At 41.7% G+C, this 21,500-nt stretch overlaps 1 protein-coding gene across 12 annotated transcripts in view; it reads left to right on the plus strand.

Moving 5' to 3' along the window:
- Nucleotides 1-21,500, plus strand: part of epb41l2 (erythrocyte membrane protein band 4.1 like 2) — a 46,130-nt gene that overhangs the window by 18,802 nt on the left and 5,828 nt on the right. For 2 of the 12 annotated variants that reach the window (XM_046373146.1, XM_046373145.1), the window contains 15 exons: nt 132-174; nt 3,197-3,272; nt 4,913-5,009; nt 5,146-5,270; nt 5,488-5,575; nt 7,616-7,768; nt 7,962-8,059; nt 8,518-8,690; nt 9,855-9,928; nt 14,070-14,129; nt 14,317-14,349; nt 17,128-17,292; nt 18,007-18,213; nt 19,167-19,235; nt 19,646-20,284. In XM_046373146.1, coding sequence (XP_046229102.1) covers nt 132-174; nt 3,197-3,272; nt 4,913-5,009; nt 5,146-5,270; nt 5,488-5,575; nt 7,616-7,768; nt 7,962-8,059; nt 8,518-8,690; nt 9,855-9,928; nt 14,070-14,129; nt 14,317-14,349; nt 17,128-17,292; nt 18,007-18,213; nt 19,167-19,235; nt 19,646-20,284 — 2,100 coding nt within the window. The other 10 variants (XM_046373155.1, XM_046373148.1, XM_046373147.1 and 7 more) reach the window with 10 other exon arrangements.

The following is a 21,500-nucleotide window of genomic DNA, read 5'->3' on the forward strand; positions in this document are numbered from 1 at the left end:
CCAAATAAGTCAGTAATGTTCACATTAAAACTTCAGACATGCACTAATGGATAGTGTCCTGTGAAGCTGTTTCATGGTAGAAGTTAACTTTATTCCTGCTCCATGTCTCATGTCTTGCCTCCTCACTCCAGTGTTGGTTGGATCCCACTAAGGAAATCAAGAGACAGATACGCAGTGAGTTTTAATTTCTCAAATCACACTCTTGCTGCTTATTGCACATCCATCCATCCATCTAGCCTCAACTCCTCAGTCAAAAATGCAATGAATTAAATATAAATATTGATTTACTAAAGGAGTTCAAGTATCCCTACGTTAAAGGAAAAAAGCATCACAATTAAGTCAAACAAAGCCAGAGACATTTGAAACCAAACGACAGCAGTCTCGCTAGAGCTGGTGTCGTGGAAGAAGCTACCAAAGTGTGATCACTCTGTTTCATTATTCATCCATCTCTTTATTAGCTGTTGTTCATTTATAAATGTGGGGCGCGGCGTGGCAGCGTCTCATCTTTTGTTGATAGACAGCTGTCAAGTGTGTGAAGCAACTGGGCTTCATTTCTGAAATTGTGCCTGTAACAACTGAGAAAAGTATTCTCCCTTTGTGAGGAAAATCAATACGCTTGGCCTCAGCGCAGAGTACAGTGACAAACAGGATCTTATTACAGCTGAGATGAATCAGGTAGCATATGAATAAAAAGAAAAGAATATGCCAAATACTATAGGGAATGTTTCTTCAAGAAAAGCTCTAATCTTTTTTTGTTGTTTATTTCTCACTTCTCTTTTTTTATAATACAAGTCAAGAAAGGCTTTTAACCCATAGCCTTAAACTTTAAGGGGAAGTCTGGAAGAAAACATATTATTTTGGCTCATAAAATGTTATTTTAGAATTAGTATGTGTGACATAAGTTACGTGTGGGTGTGTGCAGACTGTGTGTGGTTCCATGTTTAAGTAACGCAGAGTGTGTGGTGAGCATGCATGCCTGTGTTTTTGTGGCTGTGTAATATGTGCTTCATGCAGCAGCTCTGTGTAAGTTCATTTGTGTACATTTTTCTGTGTGTGTGTGAGTGTTTCTAGTGTGTGAGAGACATATATTATGTGTGTTGGATACTTGTGCCTGTATGCATACAGATAGCACCACACAGAATGACAGGTTCTACACCATTCAGCTCTAAACTACGATCAGTGTACGTTTGGCCATCGCAACTCCACGTCACGTTCAACTTGAACCCAAAGAGTTTAGCTGTCTTCCACCAATCAATTGAAAAAGAAAATGGTACCAAATAATCAGCCATCAGTCCAAAGTAAGCTGCACTGAAAGTAAAACTTTAATCCTTGCTAGTGAGCTCGTTCTTAGATTTCACTTTGACAGATAATGAGAACAAGATTTCGCCTCACTCCCGACATCGGGCTGGTAGCCGAGGAGATAGGCTGAAGGGTCTGGATTTAGTTGTGTGGCTGCTGTTAATGTTTAACTGCAGCCGCACTTGATCTCTCCATAATCAAACTAACCTTTATAGTGTTGGGTGTCTCACCAGGCTAACTGTCAGTACACTGTCATTGTATATCTTTGTTGAACATTTTAGCTTATACTTAAGTGATAACAGTATGAGGGCATGCATATTTTAGAATTTATGGTTAAATTCCTACAATCTTCCAAGTCAAATATTTACCATTTGTGCTGCTTATATAGAAAATATCCTTTAAAGGGATAAATCAACCAAATAGGCGTGGTGGGAAAGACACTTGGATGAGATATTAAGGAATAAGACTGTAGGAGGGTAAAGTGTTACTATGGTAATGGAGGAGAGTGTGGTGGATCTACTGTGGGAAAGTGAGTGATGGGATGTGTATATCTGTTAGTATGTGTATGTGCTATGCATCATGGAGCAGACTGAAGGACGGCATGTGGTGGTGGGGAAAGACAAAATGGTCATCAGAGACTCCCAAAGCACTTAGTGCTGCCGACAAGACATACAAACTCAATCTCACTCCCAGACACTTCAACATACATCCATACTCTCGTACCAACACACACTCACTCATACAGGCCAGGACAACAGGACTGTCTGCACTCACCATTTACTACTTCTGTACATTAGGTACAGTAATAAAATATGTGGAAAGGGTAAAAGCAAACATCTCTACTGCATGGAGTGGAAAGTTGATATTTCACCTTGTTCTCATGTCATGTGTTGCATCTTTTTCATTTAATTGCAGTGAGGGAGTGTTATTGTTCCCTCAGTGTCCACCCTTCTCCCTGCCCCTGTGGGTTGCAGCTGCAAATGCTCTGCCTCCGTGTGTGTGTTTCAGCATGTGAGGTTTTGTCACAGTGTGTGCTCATGTGTGTATGTGGACGTGTGCATGACCTTGGAGACGTCCTCGATGTGATGTCAGCTTGTCCCGGATGGAATGTTCCTGATGATGTGATCTCCATCTTAAATCTTAAGTGCATGCGTGTGCACAGTTGCATGCATGTGTGTCTCTGGGTGCAGCCAAGCGATACAAAAAGGATGGAGAGATGGAGAAGGTGGTAGACATAGACGCCAGAGCAGGCCACGATGCTCACTTTTTTCTCAAAGAGTACATGTGATTCAAAATGAAAAAAAAATAGAAAGAAATTTAGGAGCTCATTGAAAGATATAAGTAAAACAGAGGTTACTAAAAACCAATTTATGTATTTATACTGCACTTGACTGGGTGTACTCTCCTCTTATTCGTCACCGGCTGTGTGACACAGAAAACCCTACTCTGGAATGTGGTGGACTAGTTTTTGGACGATCACCAGAGATTAGTGACCAGATGTGACTCTAACTCGCACGCTGTGCTTGTAAATTATTTTTCTCTTTCACACATATCTATTTTTAGGGGCAAATGAGAGTGAAATACTCTGCTGAGTCCTGCTGAGGGAATGAAAAAAGGAAATGGGATGTCTTGATAATGATAAACATTACAGCATTTGGTGAATGAGGTTACACAATACCAGATCTGCTTCATACTTGGTGTGTGCATACATGCATGCATGATGTACCAGGCTTAACACAGCCTAAAAGCTGCTCTGCATTAGACAGATGGGTAGCGTGGGCAAAGGGATAGATGGATGGATGGATATAAATACGGACAACCCACATTATAATACGGATACACAAATATATCACACATATGTAACATTACTGTACCGTCACTCACTCTCTTTGTCCAGGTAACAACTGGCAGTTTGCATTCAATGTCAAGTTCTACCCTCCTGACCCCTCACTGCTCACTGAAGACATTACCAGGTACACCCACACACGCACACACTTTCACACACTCTCTCTCTCTCTCATTAGATGTAAATCAATGTTTTGCTTCATCCTGCATTAATTGATTTTTTGATGGCCATTTGGGGAAATGGAAAAACTGTAAACACAACATTGAAATATTATCACCTCTTTCAAGTTGCCCATTTACACATTCAGCAGACGCGGGGAGATTATTTGTAGTTCTGTTTCTGTCCACTGCCACCTGCTGAATAATAAGTCCAGTATATACATTTTTCATTTAACTCAAGATGACCACTACTTATTTGCCACCTTTGTCTGCCATTTTGCATCAGGCTTGTAGCTTCAGCAGAACTTTATTAGAGCTTTTTTCCCTGAAAACAGCTGACAACTAAGGCTGGAAAAGATCAGAGCATTGAGAGTGAATTGAAACATTTAAGTTGTCAAACCAAGCAGTGAGCCTGAAAAATGCTACTAGGCTCCATTGAACTGTGTGGAACAGCAGGATTGGGTAATACTTCTCTGTGGGTTCATTATTATGAGCCACCTCATTCACATTACATATCATTTGACTCATTGTTAATGTAGAAAATATTGTTCAGATTGATTTACATCTCTAAAGCAACACAGCAAAAATTAAAAACAATGTTTGCATTGTCCACATTGTTAATTCATTTATAATATGCACACACACACACTCACACACAGGCATGCTCCAGCCACACTGCATTTAGGTTGGAGTGTATGTCTAATGGAGCGAACAACTTCTCTGATGGTTGTTCTGTAGCTAAAGGCAATTCGAGGACATAAAAACACTCGCTTTGACAAGAACCAGCAAGTGACCTGCATTGAGCAGCTACTGTAACTGTGATTTCTTCCCCAGAACTATACAGTAGGTGTGTAATTTTGTCTATTCATCTAATGTTAAGCTTCCATAGAAATATTAAATGCAGTTTCATACATGTTTTTCACAGAGTTTATTCTTTCTGTATAGAAATAGAAAGCATTGCATTTGGTTTAAGATTTTTCAGTTATATACATATTAACATGACAAAGAAAGTATTGTCCTAGGGCAGTATATTTGCCCTGTGAAGAGAAGCCCTTTATCTGGATGACTGGGGTTGAAGCCTCCATGTCAGCATGGGTGTGTCCCACTAAAGTGACTTGGAATGACATTGTTCAGTAGTGAGTACGATACATGTACAGCACCCTGATGTGTCTGAATTAGTCATCCAAGCAGAAGCTCTTTTCAGCTAATGAGCTCTTCCATGAAGTTTCACTGCATAGGACAGCTCGCACTGCCGTAAATCCACACAATCCACTGGACAGTTCACCAACTGCAAACGTTCATGTTATGCAGCTGCGTTTAGACATGTCTTGGTGAGGATTAGAGAAGAGGTTATCCAAATAAACCAGCGTACCAGCATACTAAAAAAATAATACAACAAACACTGCACCAACAAAGACATGCAATCCTCAGCAGCTGACCCTGGCCTCACAGGAGGAGATGAAATTTGACTACTGGGATTTATTTAATATTATTGTTATCATGAACAATAGAGTCGACTCCTTCTCAAAGAAAGGCTTAGAAGCTGATTTTTATTGTGAGTCTTAGTTTCAATTAAACCCTGCCTGTTTTTTCTTTTTCTCTCCTAAAGGTACCTGTTGTGCCTGCAACTCCGTGAGGATGTGGCTTCGGGTCGGCTGCCTTGCTCATTTGTCACTCACGCTCTGCTGGGGTCGTACACGCTGCAGGTAGAACACGCTGTGTGTGGATATGTTCTGTATGTCTGTGTATATATTTGTGAGTGTGCAATTCCCATATTCGACTTTGGCTGCTTATGTATCTGTCTTTATGCATTGGTATTCGACGTGGCCTTTTGGTTTACAGGCAGAATTTGGCGACTATGAACCTGACCAGCCTCGACCTCTGGATTACATCAGTCAGCGGACCTTTGCGCCCAATCAGAACAAGGAAATGGAGGAGAAGATTCTTGAGCTACACAAGTCTCACAGGTCAGAGAGAACAGGGTCAAAAGTAGTCATGGACAAGTGTGTATGTCATTTTGATGCTAGTAAAAGTTAGAGATTTGATTACTTTCAGCATGTTTGTAAATCCGGCAAAGGCTGGATTGTTAAAATTTAGCTTTTTAATTCAAACTTTATGGATATATTTATGCCACTATGTTGCTGCTAATCTGAAAGTTTAAATACACCTTTTCTGTGTGTTTAGGGGAATGACACCAGCACAAGCCGACATCCAGTTTCTAGAAAATGCCAAGAAACTGTCCATGTATGGAGTGGACCTGCACCATGCCAAGGTTTGAATAAATGAATGAATCCTCTCCGTTTCCTTTTCTCTCCTCTCTATTGTTGTTGACATCGGAGGATTAGCACAGTTACTTTGATGTGAGACGAACATTTTGGTGTGTCTGCATGTCTGTTTCGCTGTATGTGTGTGTGTGTGTGTCAGCTGTACAAACACTGAGAGAGGCCATTGCCATGGGAACAGCCAGTCTCTCTCACTGGGATAGCAGGTTATCAGGAGACTGCTTGCATGTTTGTCCATGAGTGTCTGTGTGTGTGTGTTTGTTCGAGATGGGTAGAAAAAATGGAGGAAATATGCATGGGAGAGAGAGAAGGAGTCTGAAAATAGAAAGAGAAGATGCGAGACTGAGGATATAGAGGGGACAAAGGCATGACGGACGGAGATTAGGTTAGAATGAGACGGGAACAGATCCCTGAAAGAGGCAAGTCCCCTTTAAGGGTGTGCTCTACTTGTTTGCAACACAGAGAGAGAAGCAGGGGAATAGATGAGAGCAGAAGAGAGCGTGTTTCAAAATGCTGAAAATCTTTTTTCATGGCATACCAAAGCTGTGGGAATTTGAGGAGAAGCTCTATTTCTGTCTTGTTCTATTAATTTGCCCTGCAAGTTTCATGAACCCAAGGCCTTCAAAGGAACCTTTACAAATACTATATGTCAAATCATCAGGATCATATTGAACAAACACAAATGTCTTTTTCTGTGGTTGATAGAAATAAAATGGCTCATTTTAATCATTCAGATGAAATTTAAATCACATGATTACCAATTTGAAAATAGGACTTTTCCTAATAAAATGTATATTTTAATGTCATTTTGACATGTCAGAGTAAGAACAGCACAGGTGGCTGAGTCCCGTTTAGCAGCGTCTTGGTACTATGCATGTCGAGAACTTGACATATTTCTGGATTCACCGTTCACCTTTCGTTGGAACTAAAAATGGCTACGGGGAAAAATCCCTCCATCCAAGTTCTGCATCAGAGTCAATGCAATATTGTGCTGACAAAATAAACTTTTTTGACCCTGCATAGGAAAACTGAAGTGTCATTACAGCAGAAGGACAAGAACAGATACAGCACACAGATAAGTTACTTACAAAAGCTAGAGTAGCGTATGCACTTTGAGCATCAATTATTCAGAACGAAGCATAGAAATACAAGGTACTTAATGCTACTTTCTCGAGATATACAAAAGAAGAGAGGACATAAAGAAATAAAGTATTAGTTGCACAAATTTGACTTGATGAAAAATTGCACTTGAGTGAATGGAATCAGATGTTGAGTTCAAGTGTCTTGTGTGTGAAGATTACAGCAAGAAATGGCAGTTGTTGCACAACAGCTGTAATTTCATTAACTCCTAGTTGTTTTGCTCAGCTTGAAGTTGAGAATGAATATTCTGAGCGCAGCAGGGATGGAAATGCACAAATTCAATAGGTGCATTAACAAAGCAAGTTGCATGTATGTTTCAGATTTTTTTTTTCATGTTAGTTATTGATATTTATTCAAAGTCGGTGTAAATCGTTACACCATAAATAGCTGCCGTCCTTTATTCTGTGTTCAATTATTTGCCATTACTTTATGTTCCCACAGCATCCATTTTATCAGTGTGTCCGAGCCAAGGTGCTGTGATGTATGTCTTCTAGGAGAACACACATAAATGACCAGCGGATAACATTGCAAGGCCATGTGACATGTTAGTGTGTCCCAGAACGAAAACATGATCAATATATTGCATCCTCCATTAGCCCAACAGATTTTTCCTGTTAATTTGCTACTGTAATCAATACCCTCCCGTACCATTTCCAGATGGCCTTGGACTTAAAAGCTTTGTTAGTGAGTTAGTCTGCCGGCAAGCTGTTTGTGTGTGTGTGCAGTAATTGAGTTTATACTGACTTTTAGCAGGCTGCTTTAGAAGTCAATTGATGTACAGTCTGATCTGATTAACACAAACAGACAGCATACAGAGATGTTTTGCAAAGATAAATGAATAATTTCATAATAAGATGTATTTTGTGTGCATTTGATTTTGAATTTGACAGGATTCTGAGGGCGTGGACATCATGCTTGGTGTGTGTGCCAACGGACTCCTTGTTTATAAAGACAGACTTCGGATAAATCGTTTTGCTTGGCCCAAAATACTCAAGATTTCATACAAGAGGAACAACTTCTACATTAAGATTAGGCCAGGAGAGGTACGTACACACACACACACACACACACACACACACACACACACACACACACACATAGGGAGTAGAAACACATGGAATTCTTATCTCTAGCGTTAACAGAACAAGAGTACTTATCGCAATAGTTTCTTCTGTGCAAGATTAAAAAGTCTTAATTTTTGCTTTAATTTTTTTTGTCTCTGTGTTTCTCTGATAGACGGAGCAGTTTGAGAGCACGGTGGGATTCAAGCTCCAGAATCATCGATCTGCTAAAAGGCTGTGGAAAGTCTGTGTGGAGAATCACAGCTTCTTCAGGTAGAAATACACATGCTTAAATACACACTGTGAAGCAAACGTGCCCTGGGTATGCTCACTAGTTTTAGGGATTATCCAGTCTGGAGTTCAGTCTAATCAAAGCAACCTGTTAGGTTAAAATTCGATAAAGGAATTTGTTTTTCATAAGGCTCAACATAAGGCTGAATGTCCTTCCAGATAATAAGTCAAAAGAGTGTATCTTGTTTGCCCAGTCTGATGCTCGGAGCAGTGTATACACACTCAAAATACACACACAAGATGAACCAGGCGTCCTTCATTGCTGCATTTGTTATGTGCATGTTGGTATGTTTGTGTGAGACAGAGAGTAAGCTTTAATATCCTGTAGAAAGAACAGTTGCCTAGAACACCCCTCCCCACACCCCCTAAATAGTTTTCAAATTCATTTTCCTCTCTCCTGTTTTCCCCCTGTGCTGCCCCCCCTCCTCCCCCGTCTACAGGTTAAATGCACCAGAACCTCCCACCAAGGCCCGCTTCTTGACTCTGGGCTCTAAGTTCCGTTACAGTGGGCGAACTCAGGCCCAGACCCGCTTGGCAAGCTCCCTCATAGACCGACCTGCACCGAGCTTTGAACGCACCTCATCCAAACGAATCAGCCGCAGTCTGGATGGAGGTAACACACACACACACACACACACACACACACACACACACACAGTTATCTTAAGATACAGAGAAAAGATGACATTCCATCTTCTCTCTAAACATTAATGATTACATGAATACATTTAATGAAATGTACATGAAAAAGAGGAGTGGAAGGACTGATGAGAGATGGCAGTTGGAAGTGATGTCACTGATGGTGGGCTCACATGTGGCTGTGTCTGTGTTTCTGTTTGTGCTTGGATGTCAGATCCTAATGTCTGACCAGATACAGGAAATAGCTGCAGCATATGTTTCCTGTCACACAGTGAGAGATGAAGAAGGAGAAAGAAAGAGATGGAAAGATGTGTACACGCCTTATGTGTGTCTAATAGAAAAAACATCCCTCACAATGAAAGAAATGCAGCATGTAGACACATTATGTGCAGTGACTCTCATGTCACTCACATGTTCTGGCAGAAAGAAAAATGAAAAATGTTTAGAAATTTCATACTCTGTCATTTTTTGGCAGGACAAAATTCAGAAATAACTGAGCAGCGATCGCGTTATATAATTCAGTTTGGACTAATTTCTTCATAATTTCTACACAACCAATGAGCCTTTTTGACACAAGATAGGTATTTTATTGTCTTTAGAAAACAGTACGCAGTACAGTACGTTATGGTTTTCCGGATGTGGTGTAGAGATCCCACTTCATGCAGCTGTGCACTTATGTGTCACAGTATTCGTCAGGTCGTTACACTGTCTTACATTGCCCCCTGCTGGACGCATTGTTCCACTGCAAGGCAACATCCTGATGACACTGCCTCATGCCTCAAATTAGTTTCTACGGTACTACTGTATACCTTAAACACATTATGGAAAAGTTGAACTGACAAGAACATCTGCAGCATTTATGCCCTGCTGAAAATGCAAGTTATAGTAACTGCAAATTAATCAAAAGAGAAAATGAATCAGTTTGCACTCACGAACTCTGACCTTAATGTGTAGAAAGTATTTTATGTTCCTGAAGAAAAAACAGACCAGTCACTATGAATTGAAAGAGTACATACAGGGGAAGTTGTCAAGAAGAATCAGACAAAAGAATCAGTTTGTATTGTGCATATATAATAGAAAAGTTCTGTTTATTTTTTATTTGTTTATTTTTTTTATGTCTGTGTTTCTCTTTCCTTAGCACCAGTGATCAGCGTAACTGAGGTCGGCAGGGACACAGCTGAGAACGGACGTGACCTCCACGCTGACTCTAAGGTGTGTGTCTGTCATGTTTTCATCAAGTGTCATCAATGTGCATTTGTGGAAAGAGACAGAAAAACAAGACCAAAAAAAGGGATCTTAAAAATCAAATCTTTTTGTGTATTTGTTGTCACTATATCATCAATTGCATGTTCCCTGCGAATTTGATGATAGAAAAATGTTTCTAGCTGTGACATTTCTTGGCTCCTCCTCATGTTTAGCTTCTTCGTAGCTTAAATTTTGCATCCGTGTCCTTACTATGTGTAGAAGTCAACATTTTATTCACTGTAACAATTGAAAATGCATTTTTCCTGGTTTGGTGTGCTAACATAACATGTGGTAAACACATAAAGAACCATGCAGCAGTATTCCTGTGGGCTACTCTCAGAGCATCATCTGAACTGTATATCTGAAGCTGTACACGTGTGAGGACGAACACAGTGGGTTGTAGCTTCAATTTGTGTGGCAACAAAATTGGCAATGTGAGTGAAATGTAACTTTGTCAGGAGCGATTTTCACTGCTATCTACGCCCCAAAATTCAAGTAGCTGTCTGAAACATTTAAACATCAGGATGAAATAACAGAATCATAGCTGTTTAGACTACTGTGGGACCATGCATACTGCAGTGCCAGGGTTTTTGGGTGGTGGTGTGGGGGTTACATTTCTTATAGGTTAGAGTTTCTTATAGGTCTCAATAGATAGTAGATGATGAGAGTCCCATGCTCGTGTTATTTCTGTTTTCATAGGATGTTTAGATACTTAACATTAACTCTTCTAGGATCAGGAGGCAGCCACGCTTTTGCTCCTTGAAGCTGTGAATTGGTGTGTGAGTGAGAGAGAGCAACTAGACGTCTTCTTTTGATGCTTACCTGACAGATATGATCGTCTGTTTAATGGTTTATGGTGGATTTGAACATTTGCACATAGGCTTTAGAACAGCTGTTACAGGCAGCCTAGCAGGTGTACATGATTTGACATGTTCTAGCATGACCCCCCCCCCCCCCCCCCCCCCCCCCGGAGTGTCCTGCACCATGGAAATGATCTGTCCACTGGTGGGACTGTGGCCTGAGGCAGTCAGTGGCCTGAGTGTATAGAAGTATTACTCTATGCATGCCTCCTGCTCCTACTCCCCCCTCCTCACTTTGCCTTTTCTCCTCCTCGCTCCCACCCCAGCACTCTGTGTTAGCCTTCGTTGACTGGTGGCACCCTGTTGACACTGTTTCTCACAACTGTACTCTGCACAACCCTGCTGTGTTCACTTTTAACCTTTTTTTGGTGTGCTGTTCACTGACTAATATTATGTCTCTTTCCCTCTCTCTTTTTTCCTTCACTTGTTCTGCCCCTTTTATTTTTGCTTTTATCACTCACCTTTTGCATGCTCACATGTTTGTCATCATTTCATAAAAATGAAATGATATTTTTTAATGCACAATGCATTGGTTGGTTTGGTTGTTCTGTCTAACTTATTTCTTCACTGCTTGCTCCTACACTTTGCGGATGTGAGTGCACGTGTCTCTCTTTTCCCACCCACTCTGTCTCTCATTCTCTGTCTTTCTGTTTCCTTCCTTTATCTCATCCTTTCTCTGTGTCTGTGTTTGCTCCTACAATACACTTCCATCAGTCAATCTTCATGTTTCCTCTCTCCTTCTCCTCATCATCCTCGCTGTCCTCCAACCCCCCTTCACTCGACTCTTTCTCCGAGCTCGACCGCGGCCTGTCGGACATTTCCGAAGACGATGACCTTATCGACGACACCGCCGCCTCACACACACCGTGGACCCCTCCCTCAAACACGTCCTCTCCTTTCTCTGATCAGCAGATTGCCGATCTTGAATGCCTCACACAAACCGTGGTGGCCTATTGCCCAGTCATGAGCTCCCAAACACACAGTCCAGAGCTTTTGGGTGTTGAGGAGGGCTGCCAGGTTGAAACCAGAGTGACAGCTGGAGTACCAAATTGGTGGAGCTGGTTCTCTCTCGGGGGTGTGGTTAAATGTGTTTCTCTCATCCTGTGTTTTCTCTCCCTTTTGGGGCAGAATGGGAACAGATGTCTGCCCACAAAGCTGTTGTCAGGATTCACAAAGAAACTGAGCTTTTTCACTCCCGCTGTGTCTAAAGTCACTTCCAAGGCAGCAGGGAAATTCAACATTTTCACTGTCAGAGCCCACAAATTAATTGTTTCCGGTATGACTACACCCAAATTCCATCAAATTCTTAACAATTTGGCATTAAATTTGACTCATTTTAGGGCATTTCTTACTAGTTATCTGCCTACTAAAGGTATTAGTTTGGCTCCTGCTGTTGTCTGGCACCCAGCTGGACTACATTGGTCCTCCATTTCCTCTCTGACCTGTGCTCCTATCGTCTCCTCCTTTACTTCTCTCCCCTCTCTCTCTTCTCTGCCCTCTCATTTATTTTGTGTCCCACCTTCCTCCTCTCCCCTGAGTCTCTCCTCCTTCTCTTGCTCTAAGCTAGCCCCATCTATACATCGTTACCTGCTGAATCCTTCCCCTCTGTTCCTCCCCTGCCTCTTAGTTGCCTTCCTGTTGCTTGTGATGCTGACAGCGAGCCAGTCTTTGGTGTTAGCCCTGATTTTAGCCACACCCCTTGGCCTGACCTTGTGTTACCTAGAGAACGTAGTCTCCAGTCAGCGGAAGTTGGCAGTTTTGCCGATATTTGCTGCTGGAACCCAGAATGATCACTCTGAGGATCAGTTAAGCTCTGCTTTTGACAAGCAGGCTTCTCCTCTCACACCGACACACACACCTCCACGCATCAGACACCACGCTCACACGGGTGCTACCTGGATGCAAGAGATGTGTGATCCTGCTGCATGAATTCACACGGCACACCCTCAAAAGCCTGTTCCACTCCTCTCTTCTTTTGACCTCTTCTGTTTTTGAATGTGCAAACTATGTGCCTGTACATTCACTCCTGCCACCACCACCTCCTTTACCTAATATTTCCTTTTTTCTTACCATCCCTGCCCCCTGCCTACCCCACTGTTTATAATAAGAGAAAAAAAGAAGTAAGATTAAAGAAATTAGTAATATTCAGAGTTGATAAAGGATAGACAATGTTAACATAGAGAAAATATTATTATATTATTATATAGAGAAATATAGAGGGTAAATATAGAGATTTATAGGATTTAACTTACAGCACTATGGCAAAATACAATAACATTTAGTGGGTAACATTTTGAGAGTTTTATCAAATCTTTAAAATTGTTATTATTAGCTGTCATGCTCAAAAGGCATCTTCCGTGTAGAATTGCGCCATGTTTAAGCTTCAGCAGCTTAAAGTCACACTCTTCAAATGAACTGACATCTGCTATAAAATATTTAAAAAACAATAGGCAAGAGCTTAACTTGACTAGACATCAGTTGCTGCAATTAGCCCTTGTAGTGCAGAGAAAGGGCAGTAGTGCGAGATTAACTGTAGATTAAATGTTATAACTGTATATACAGATAGATGCCCAGGATAGATGGAGTAAACCCTCAACCCTATAGCACTTAAAGTGTATTGGTTTGTATATAATTGCTAATGAATGATGAGAGATCTCCCTACCCTGATCCCTGAGGCTCAGGACTCAATCCCCTATTTCTTGTTCACTTTATGACAGACTGCAATGGCATATTTTGCAGTGGCCATTTGGTGTTGTCTCGGTTGAATGTTCTGCTGGCGTGCAGGCGTGTTTTGCTCATATTTAGAATAACTAGAATAACTACCGCAACAGTTTCATAATCTTCCTAATGGATTGAAAATTAACATTTGTGTCCTCCAGGGGAAATGTAATTAACTGCTGTAGATATAGTGAGTCTGACACCCCGTAAACAGAGTGCTGTAGACTCGTCAGCTGATGTGTGTGCATAGGATGACAGAAAATATGCTGTGACACAGACTGTCAGTCTTCTTTATGAAAGAGAACGAGAGCAGTCAGTAGCACCTGCTGTCTCCCATCAATCACTATCTCAGACTCCTTTCATGTTACTGCTCCTGTGGGTCGGGTCAGAGGTCACAGGAGCAGCAGTACTTCCCAGCACGACGATTGGCCGGGAAACAAACCAGCTTTTCCCATCATCCATTTCACATTTTTCTTTCTTCGTGCCCCCACCCTCTTCATTTTGTCATGACTTCCATCGCCATGATTAAGATACTGAAGCTTACGGAGGCGGACTTAAGCCCCAGTGATGTGGAAACAACGCCCACCCAGGTCTGTAGGGCCTGTCTGTACCCAGCATGTTTTGAAAATTCTTAGGGGAATAATGTAGAAAGAGAAAAATATATTACTTTGCCAAGAGCAAGCATTAGGCTGGTTTTGGTCATTGAATGGAAATGGTTTTGTGGTACAATAAACCTAACATGTCCTTACTTTCTCCCTTACTTTACCACATCAACAGTCGCTGGGAGCCAGTGACCCTGCCCCGTCTCAGGTTCACACGCTGTCTTTGGTTATGTGATTGTGTGATTGGTCTGTGAGTTGTTTGCTCTCTCCACACTGGCTGGTATCTTGGTTTGGTTCACTCTTCCGGGGTGAAGTTGCCCTAGCATGACGAGTCAGTTTTTGAATTTCTCAGCTACTAACGACTCAATCTGGATTTTGTACAAACAAAAAATATTTGCATTGACAACTGATGATATTTATTAATGTTTCTGATCATACCCGTTGTTTTTCAGATTGTCTCTGAGTGTAAAAACTGATCCTGAATGGGCACTTTCACCCAAACTCATCACTTTCGATTGCTCTGCTGTGGTTTACAGTTTCTGGGTCATATCTGTGGTTCATCATTATTTCTGGGTTTTGCTTAAGCCACATTTGGGCTTGTTGGTTTCTGTAAGCCTCTGCTGGGGTTATGATGTTTTGAATGCTTTGATTTGTGTATGTGGTAACATGGGTACGAGTGCTCCCATCAGCACATGAGCAGTGCCAAGATATTTTTAATTTGTGCTTGTACCCATCTTCCAGACTTCATCACAGTTTGAGATATGTTGGCTGTGCCACCACATGCCTTTTTATTCACTCTCTCATGTCTTTATTTGAATGTTTTTATTTATTGATTTGTCATTTACTTCAATAGGTGGTTATTCTTTTTGTTGCAGATTTTGTTTTGTAGAGTTAAAAAAACGTAGATTCATTCACTTTTATTTCTGTTTTTAATTAGTGTTCTCCATGTCATTTTTTTGCTGTATGTCTGCCTTACAGAGTCCAATGAGAGTGCATGGGGACAATATTTATGTGAGGCACAGTAATTTAATGTTGGAGGTTGGTACTGGCGTCGTCTGATGGCTGAAAATAAGAACTACATGTTTCTGTGTACTCTGACGCCATCAGAACTGCAACTTCCTCTGTACAGTACAAGACTGCTGCCCTCTCGCACTCTCAGGCTCTGTGTGCATGCCTGCGTGTGTTTATGTGTGTGTATGTTTGTATAGCAAGTCGGTAATCAGTTCCAGAAATTTTCATTTATATCCTTAGTCATTCTGCTATGATTGAAGTTGTTTTGGTATTGATTAGTTTCTGGTGCTGATTGTCCCAGTTCACAAAGCAGCCAGTGAACACATGGAGTATTGCTTTATCAACAATGAATCAAAAGTGTGATTTGAAATGGGTCACTTGTGGTTATGAACACTTCGGCCTTATCAGCTTAACAAAGCCTTGTGATGTGGTGAACATGTGATTTAGCTCATTGTGGGTTTACAGCACCCATGTGTCCATTAATTAAAGATGAATGTAGCTTTAAACACGTTAAATAGATGTTATACTCAACAGTTATTAGATCAGCAGCCGTACAAGGAACTGCAACCACAACTTGACAACACAACTTGGATCAGATGTACAATGTTAGCTGGATGTTATTCTCTGAACATTCCGCATACTGATACACTCAGTGTACCAAACGGGGACCAAGATGTTTTCAGTATTGAGTCTATGAAATGTAAAATATTTACAGTATTTGATGTGTATCACAACAGCACAGTAGAGACTTTATCCTCCAGCAGATTTCCCAGTCTGAGTGTTCACAATGGCTGCTTTGTGAATAGGGTCAGCAGTGTGTGAACGTGACTTTTATGCATGCTCTGTGCATGTTGACTGCTGTTTTATGATCTGTATTTTACGTTGTTACGTTTCTGATCCAAGAGTTTGATTATAGCCAGGCGGCTGCGTCTAACCCGACTAATCCCGCCTCTCTAACTCACACAAGGAGCTTTCTTCCTGTTTCCTGGCGATTGGCTGCCAGCGTCGAGTGATGGTTTGATAACGTACTAAAAACAACAACATGTGTTTTTTTTATCCAACATGGGACTGATAGTGACACGTTGCCAGCCGCTAATCTGTAGCACTACAGTACTGGTAACAGTGTTTAGAGTGAAGGGAAGATGGATGGATGGAAAGGAAATAGAATGACAGCCTGATAAAATGTCAGAGAAAGAAAAAGGTAGGGATCTAAAGAAATGGACAAAAGTGTAGGATGAAAAAGTAAAGCAAACATACTAACAAAAAATGAACCAAGACGTGACGTGAGGATGCAGTGAAGGTGGGAGAATGCGTGGTCACCACTATCAGCCCCATGTTGTGCCGTCTGCAGTGCTGTTTCTGGGCTGGATTAAGAAACAAAACTCCTCAGCAAGATGGTGAGGCCATATTTCACTGGAGCCTGCTTTAAAACACACAAATTTTTTCACATTTGTACTTGACCAAAATACAGAAGATAAGACAAATAGCAGACCCTTTAAACGAGGCTCCAGTGAGGCATGGCGTCCATCTTGTCTTCCTCCTAATTGACATCCAAAGTTCCTGTGACCTGTTGAACCGAACTTTTTCCCCTCCCTTACACCCCTTTTATCTGTCCTCTTTTTTTCTTCCCTCTCTCCTTCCCAACCCTCCCTCCTCTTTTCCTCATTCTTCTTATCTCTGCTTACCCTTCAATCATCCCTTTGTTATGAACCTTTTGTTTTTTCTTCCTTTCTATCTATTCTCTTTTCTTTCCTCTCATTCTCCTCTTCCTCTCTTCATCATCTCCCTTCATATACCTGTGTTCTCATGCTCTTGCCCTTCACATTCCCACCTTTTTACCTCACCCCTCTTTCCCCTACCACCCATTATCCTTTATTTATCCATACTTATCTTGTCCATATTTACTCTCCAACCCTGGCCCCTTTACCCCATCTTACCTTCCCCTCCCCTCCTCTCCCCTCCACTCCCTCATTAGGACCATGATAAGACCCAAGAAGAGGTTCTGAAACACCAAGCTAGCATTAGCCAGCTCAAACGCTCCTTTATGGAGGCGCCACCTCCCTCTCCTCCTCAGCCCAACCAATGGGAGAAACGTCTCACCTCCTCTCCCGCTACGATACGTATTCAACAGCAGCAAGTGGTACGTCTGTCTGGATGTTTCTGTGGATCTTGAGAAAAGAAGCCTGAAATCCTGGTTGTTTTACTTACAAATGCTGGTCGGGTGAAACGCCTTCTTTGCAGATAATTGTAGTGCTTTCTAACTGTTTTACACAATTTGCTGCAAAGAAGCAACAACTTTGTTTTGGGGAGCCGGAAGTACACCCGTCATCTTGTGTGTGTGTGTGCGCACCTGGTTTAAAACTCAAGCTCCTTTCTTCTGTTTAAGTGGTCATTTTCGTGTGATGCTTTTGCCATGGTGGGATTTCCATGACGTGTTGTGTTTGCAGCTCACTCATCACCTGATGAACTGCATGGGAGTTTTCTTTCTTCTGTGGGAAATCTTCCTACAAACATGACCTTAATGCCTCCATTGCTCTGCTCCAATTCTTTATCACTTTTCAGCTGGACTCACATCAGCTTTTACATCATGCATGTTTTCCTGCAGCAGAAGGGTTTTATTCAGTCTATGGTGCTGTTTTTTGTTCTCCAAAACAACTCCGTTTTATACTGCTCTGGTTATCATATCATATGATATGCAGAGGTGGACATGGAAAGCATGGCTGTGTTTTTTTAATGTCTTATTTTAACACTGTGTTTGTGCTTAGGGGGATTTCTTTTCCCCTGTCTTCTATGTTCCCAACTTTTCTTGCTATCTTCTCAGTTTTGTGTTCTGTCTGTCTTTGTGTTGCTGTAGAGCCTTGAAGAGGAGATAGCCTCTGTACTTTTCAGTAGAAACTGTGGCACTGGCTTTTGTTTGGCCGCTGCGTCTGCCCGCAGTATTCCTGAGCCAACACTAGATGCTGTTATAACCACATACTCATCTGCTTCCACTCCCGTCTGCAGTCCTCCTGCACCGCATGGGCATCTTATTGTCCCAGCTGCTACATTCTCTGACACTGAGGTGCTGCTGCCACTACTGGACATTTGAAATTCAGTTCACTTTCAAATCTATTTTATAGTCATTGCTGCACTGACAGAATATAGGAAGTTTGTGCATATAAGTCAGTCACCTTGGAAGTAAAATGACATCCCGTAATGCCTCAGTTACTTAAAGATGCTTGCCTGATGTGTTCACACACTACCCTGAAACGATGTGAGCTGTCCGTATTGCTTGCCATGGATGCTGGATAAATGGTCATAATCCTTGTTTTGCATCAGGGCCATTCATCCTGAATGGTGGTAAATTTAATCTAAGACTACTAACAGCTGGGAATGCCGTGGATGTTCAGACGTCTTCTGTTTATTTTATGTGTGTGTATTTGAATGCAAGTGCAAGCAACAATCTGCTGTTTAGCAGCTCCTTTAGGAAAACATAACTCAAAAGCAGCAAGTATTGAAGCAGCAGTTTGCATCACGGTCCAGAAAGACCATGGAAAGCCATATTGTTTTGACTTTTTTACTTAAGCTTTTGACTTTGGACTTAGGACTAAATTCATGAACATGGCATACCGTTTTCTAAAGGTCAACACCTCAAAGAAACTGCTGATCTCAGTACTATGTTTCTTTTGTCTTTTTATTTTGCTAAAGATAAGCTTTTTTTCTCTTTAATCTGTCTCCCATTGTTCTTTTTCAATTTCTTTTCTTCTTTTAACCCTTTCATCCTATCTCAGTTACTGCCTGCTGCTCTGTATGCACTGTATGCAAATGATTGTGCATGTCCACCAGGGACAGAGAGGAAAGTAGACAGATGGAGAGTCAGAGAGAGGGAGTAAACGAACAGCAAATTTAACCCTTTCCCCTGTGTCGTGGTAACAAGCTTCACAATATCGTTATGGTGTCGTCATGTGCTAACTTTGATGATGTCACTGCTTGTGTGTGATTAATGATTGTCATGGTAACTTCTCTGTCACACAGATGAGTGAGCCCCAAGGGGAAGCAGCTGCTGCTGATAACACTGTCTCTGATACCAAAGAATCTGCAAAGGTGGTCCTAACTTCCCTCTGTTAATCCATCCAGATCTTCCATTCATGACGCTTTTCATTCGCCTTTTCCTTCACACCTCCAGCTTAAATTTACCTGTTCTTCACAGCCATCCATTCTTTGACTGTTCATTTGTTTGTCTTACTAGTTGTTTCATTCACTTTCTTACATCTTTGTGCCTCTTTGTCCACAGTTGAACATCTTCACCTTCTTTTTATTCCTGATTTTTGTTTTATATGAATTTATTTTAATTTAAGGTAGTTTGATTTTTTTTTAAAATTTATGTTCAATGATCATATTATGTTTTTTTTTTGTCCCCATGCGTTTGTTGTGTATGTGTGTGCTCCACATCGTGTGTGCCTGTGCACTGTGTGTACATGCGTGCATGTGTATGTGTGCGTGTGTGTGTATAGACAACCGAAGTTGAAATTGAAGAAACGGTTGTCGTCCAAGAGGTTTCCAAAGCACCCAAACCTGGACTTATCACAGTTACAGTCAGCTCCCCTGCAGAGCTGGAAACAAATGAGCAGGAAGTGAAAGTAGTGGAGGAAGTACCTGTATCGCAGGAAGCAAAAACGGCAAAGCAGGAGAGTCTTTCATCCGAGAGCGAGAGTGAAGAAGAAGCGGAGTACCACCCAAATGTCTCTGTATCCATCTCTCACCCACAAATACTGGAAGAGAAGGAAGAGGAGGAAGAGCAGGAGAGGAAAGAAGAGGATAAGACGGCGGAGCAGGACACGTCAGCTCCAGACGCTCCCTCCCTTCCAGCCCAAGTCAGCCAAGCTGCAGAGACAACCATCCAAGTGGGAGAGGAGTCCAGGAAAGAAGACGCAGTGGAAGAGAAGAAAGCAGAGGAGGAGAAAGAAAGTGCGAGGGAGATGGAGGAAAGCACAGATGATCCCATGATGACCCCTGAAGAAAGTCCTAATGGTCTCACCCTGCCTGAGCAAAGCGTGTCTGAGGTGGCCATCCCTGCAGAGGAAGAGGAGGAGCCTAAAATGAACGGGGAGGCTGAAGCAGAACCGCGGCCGCAGGTTATTTGTTGCTCTGAGGTAAAGTCTTCATTGAGCTGACTGCGGAGCTTCCCTGGGCTTCGATCCCTCCCACCAGCTGTAGAAACACCCACTTTTTTTCCTTCCTGCTTACCTGAGTGCCGGTTTCCTTCCTGCTTGCGTGAATATTTAAGCCCCATGTACATCCTCACACTCATGTTTGTCCCCTGGAAACGCAGTCAAGCCTTAAACCTTGTCAGAGGTGCAGTTAAAACTCCCTTAAAGAGTGCTTTAAGGATACAATTTACCACCAGTGTTACCACCCCCCACATAATTAATTTCAGTCTTTATTTTGATTTTCGCCATATTTATTTATGTTAATTCCTGTGTTATCTACCATCACCATACTTCACACCATTATCAACTTGCCGTAATTCGCTCCTGCCCCATACATTGTGGTGTGTTGCTGTGTAGTACTCTTAATTGTAGTGTTGTGAAGTAAATGGGGCCTAAGTGGGAAATGCATGATGCTTTGAGGTGTGTGTTTGCTTTATTTGTCTGCATGCTGTATTTCACGTCTGGTTTGTGTGTGCATGTGTGTGTTTGCATGTCCACAGTGTGTTTTGGCAGTGATGCTCCTATTTCTCTGTTGGCGTTTAATTGGCTCATCATGGTCGCCATGGTAACGGTATTATGGAACTCATCATTGCCAACCACTTTGCGAATGCCTCCCTCTCATCTGAATGTCATCTTTGCATGCTGTTTACATATCAATTGCCGCCTTGTTCGCCGTCGTCAGTCATTTGTGCATCGCTCGTTTTATTGGCTCGTGTTGTGTCGTACTTCGAGTTGCATGTTGACACCAAAGATATTTTTATAGCTGTGCCGCCTTGTAGCTGTTGCTTGTTCACTGCTGAAAGTAGTTCATCATGTTTTGCGTTGGCTGTTGTCTCGCATGAGTTTGTCAGATATTGGTTTTTTTTGTTTGTTTGTTCTGTTTTGTTTTTTTTACATCAATTTCGCTGCAAAAACTGTTTATGCATCTGCAAGTACTGTGTGTATGCAACAACTGAATCACTTCCCTTTCAATACAACGCAGTCTAATGTAATTTGAATCTGCAGTTCATTTGATAATTAAGCACACATTTACATTTCTTCTGATAGTTAAACCAAACAGCTATGTAAAACAAGTATTAAAAAAACAACAAATATAAAACTATAAACTAATTGACTTGGAAGTGAATATCCAAAGCCAGGGCACTGACACCAACTTGAT

The sequence above is a fragment of the Scatophagus argus genome, chromosome 19, assembly GCF_020382885.2.
Source record: "Scatophagus argus isolate fScaArg1 chromosome 19, fScaArg1.pri, whole genome shotgun sequence".
Taxonomy (NCBI): domain Eukaryota; kingdom Metazoa; phylum Chordata; class Actinopteri; family Scatophagidae; genus Scatophagus; species Scatophagus argus.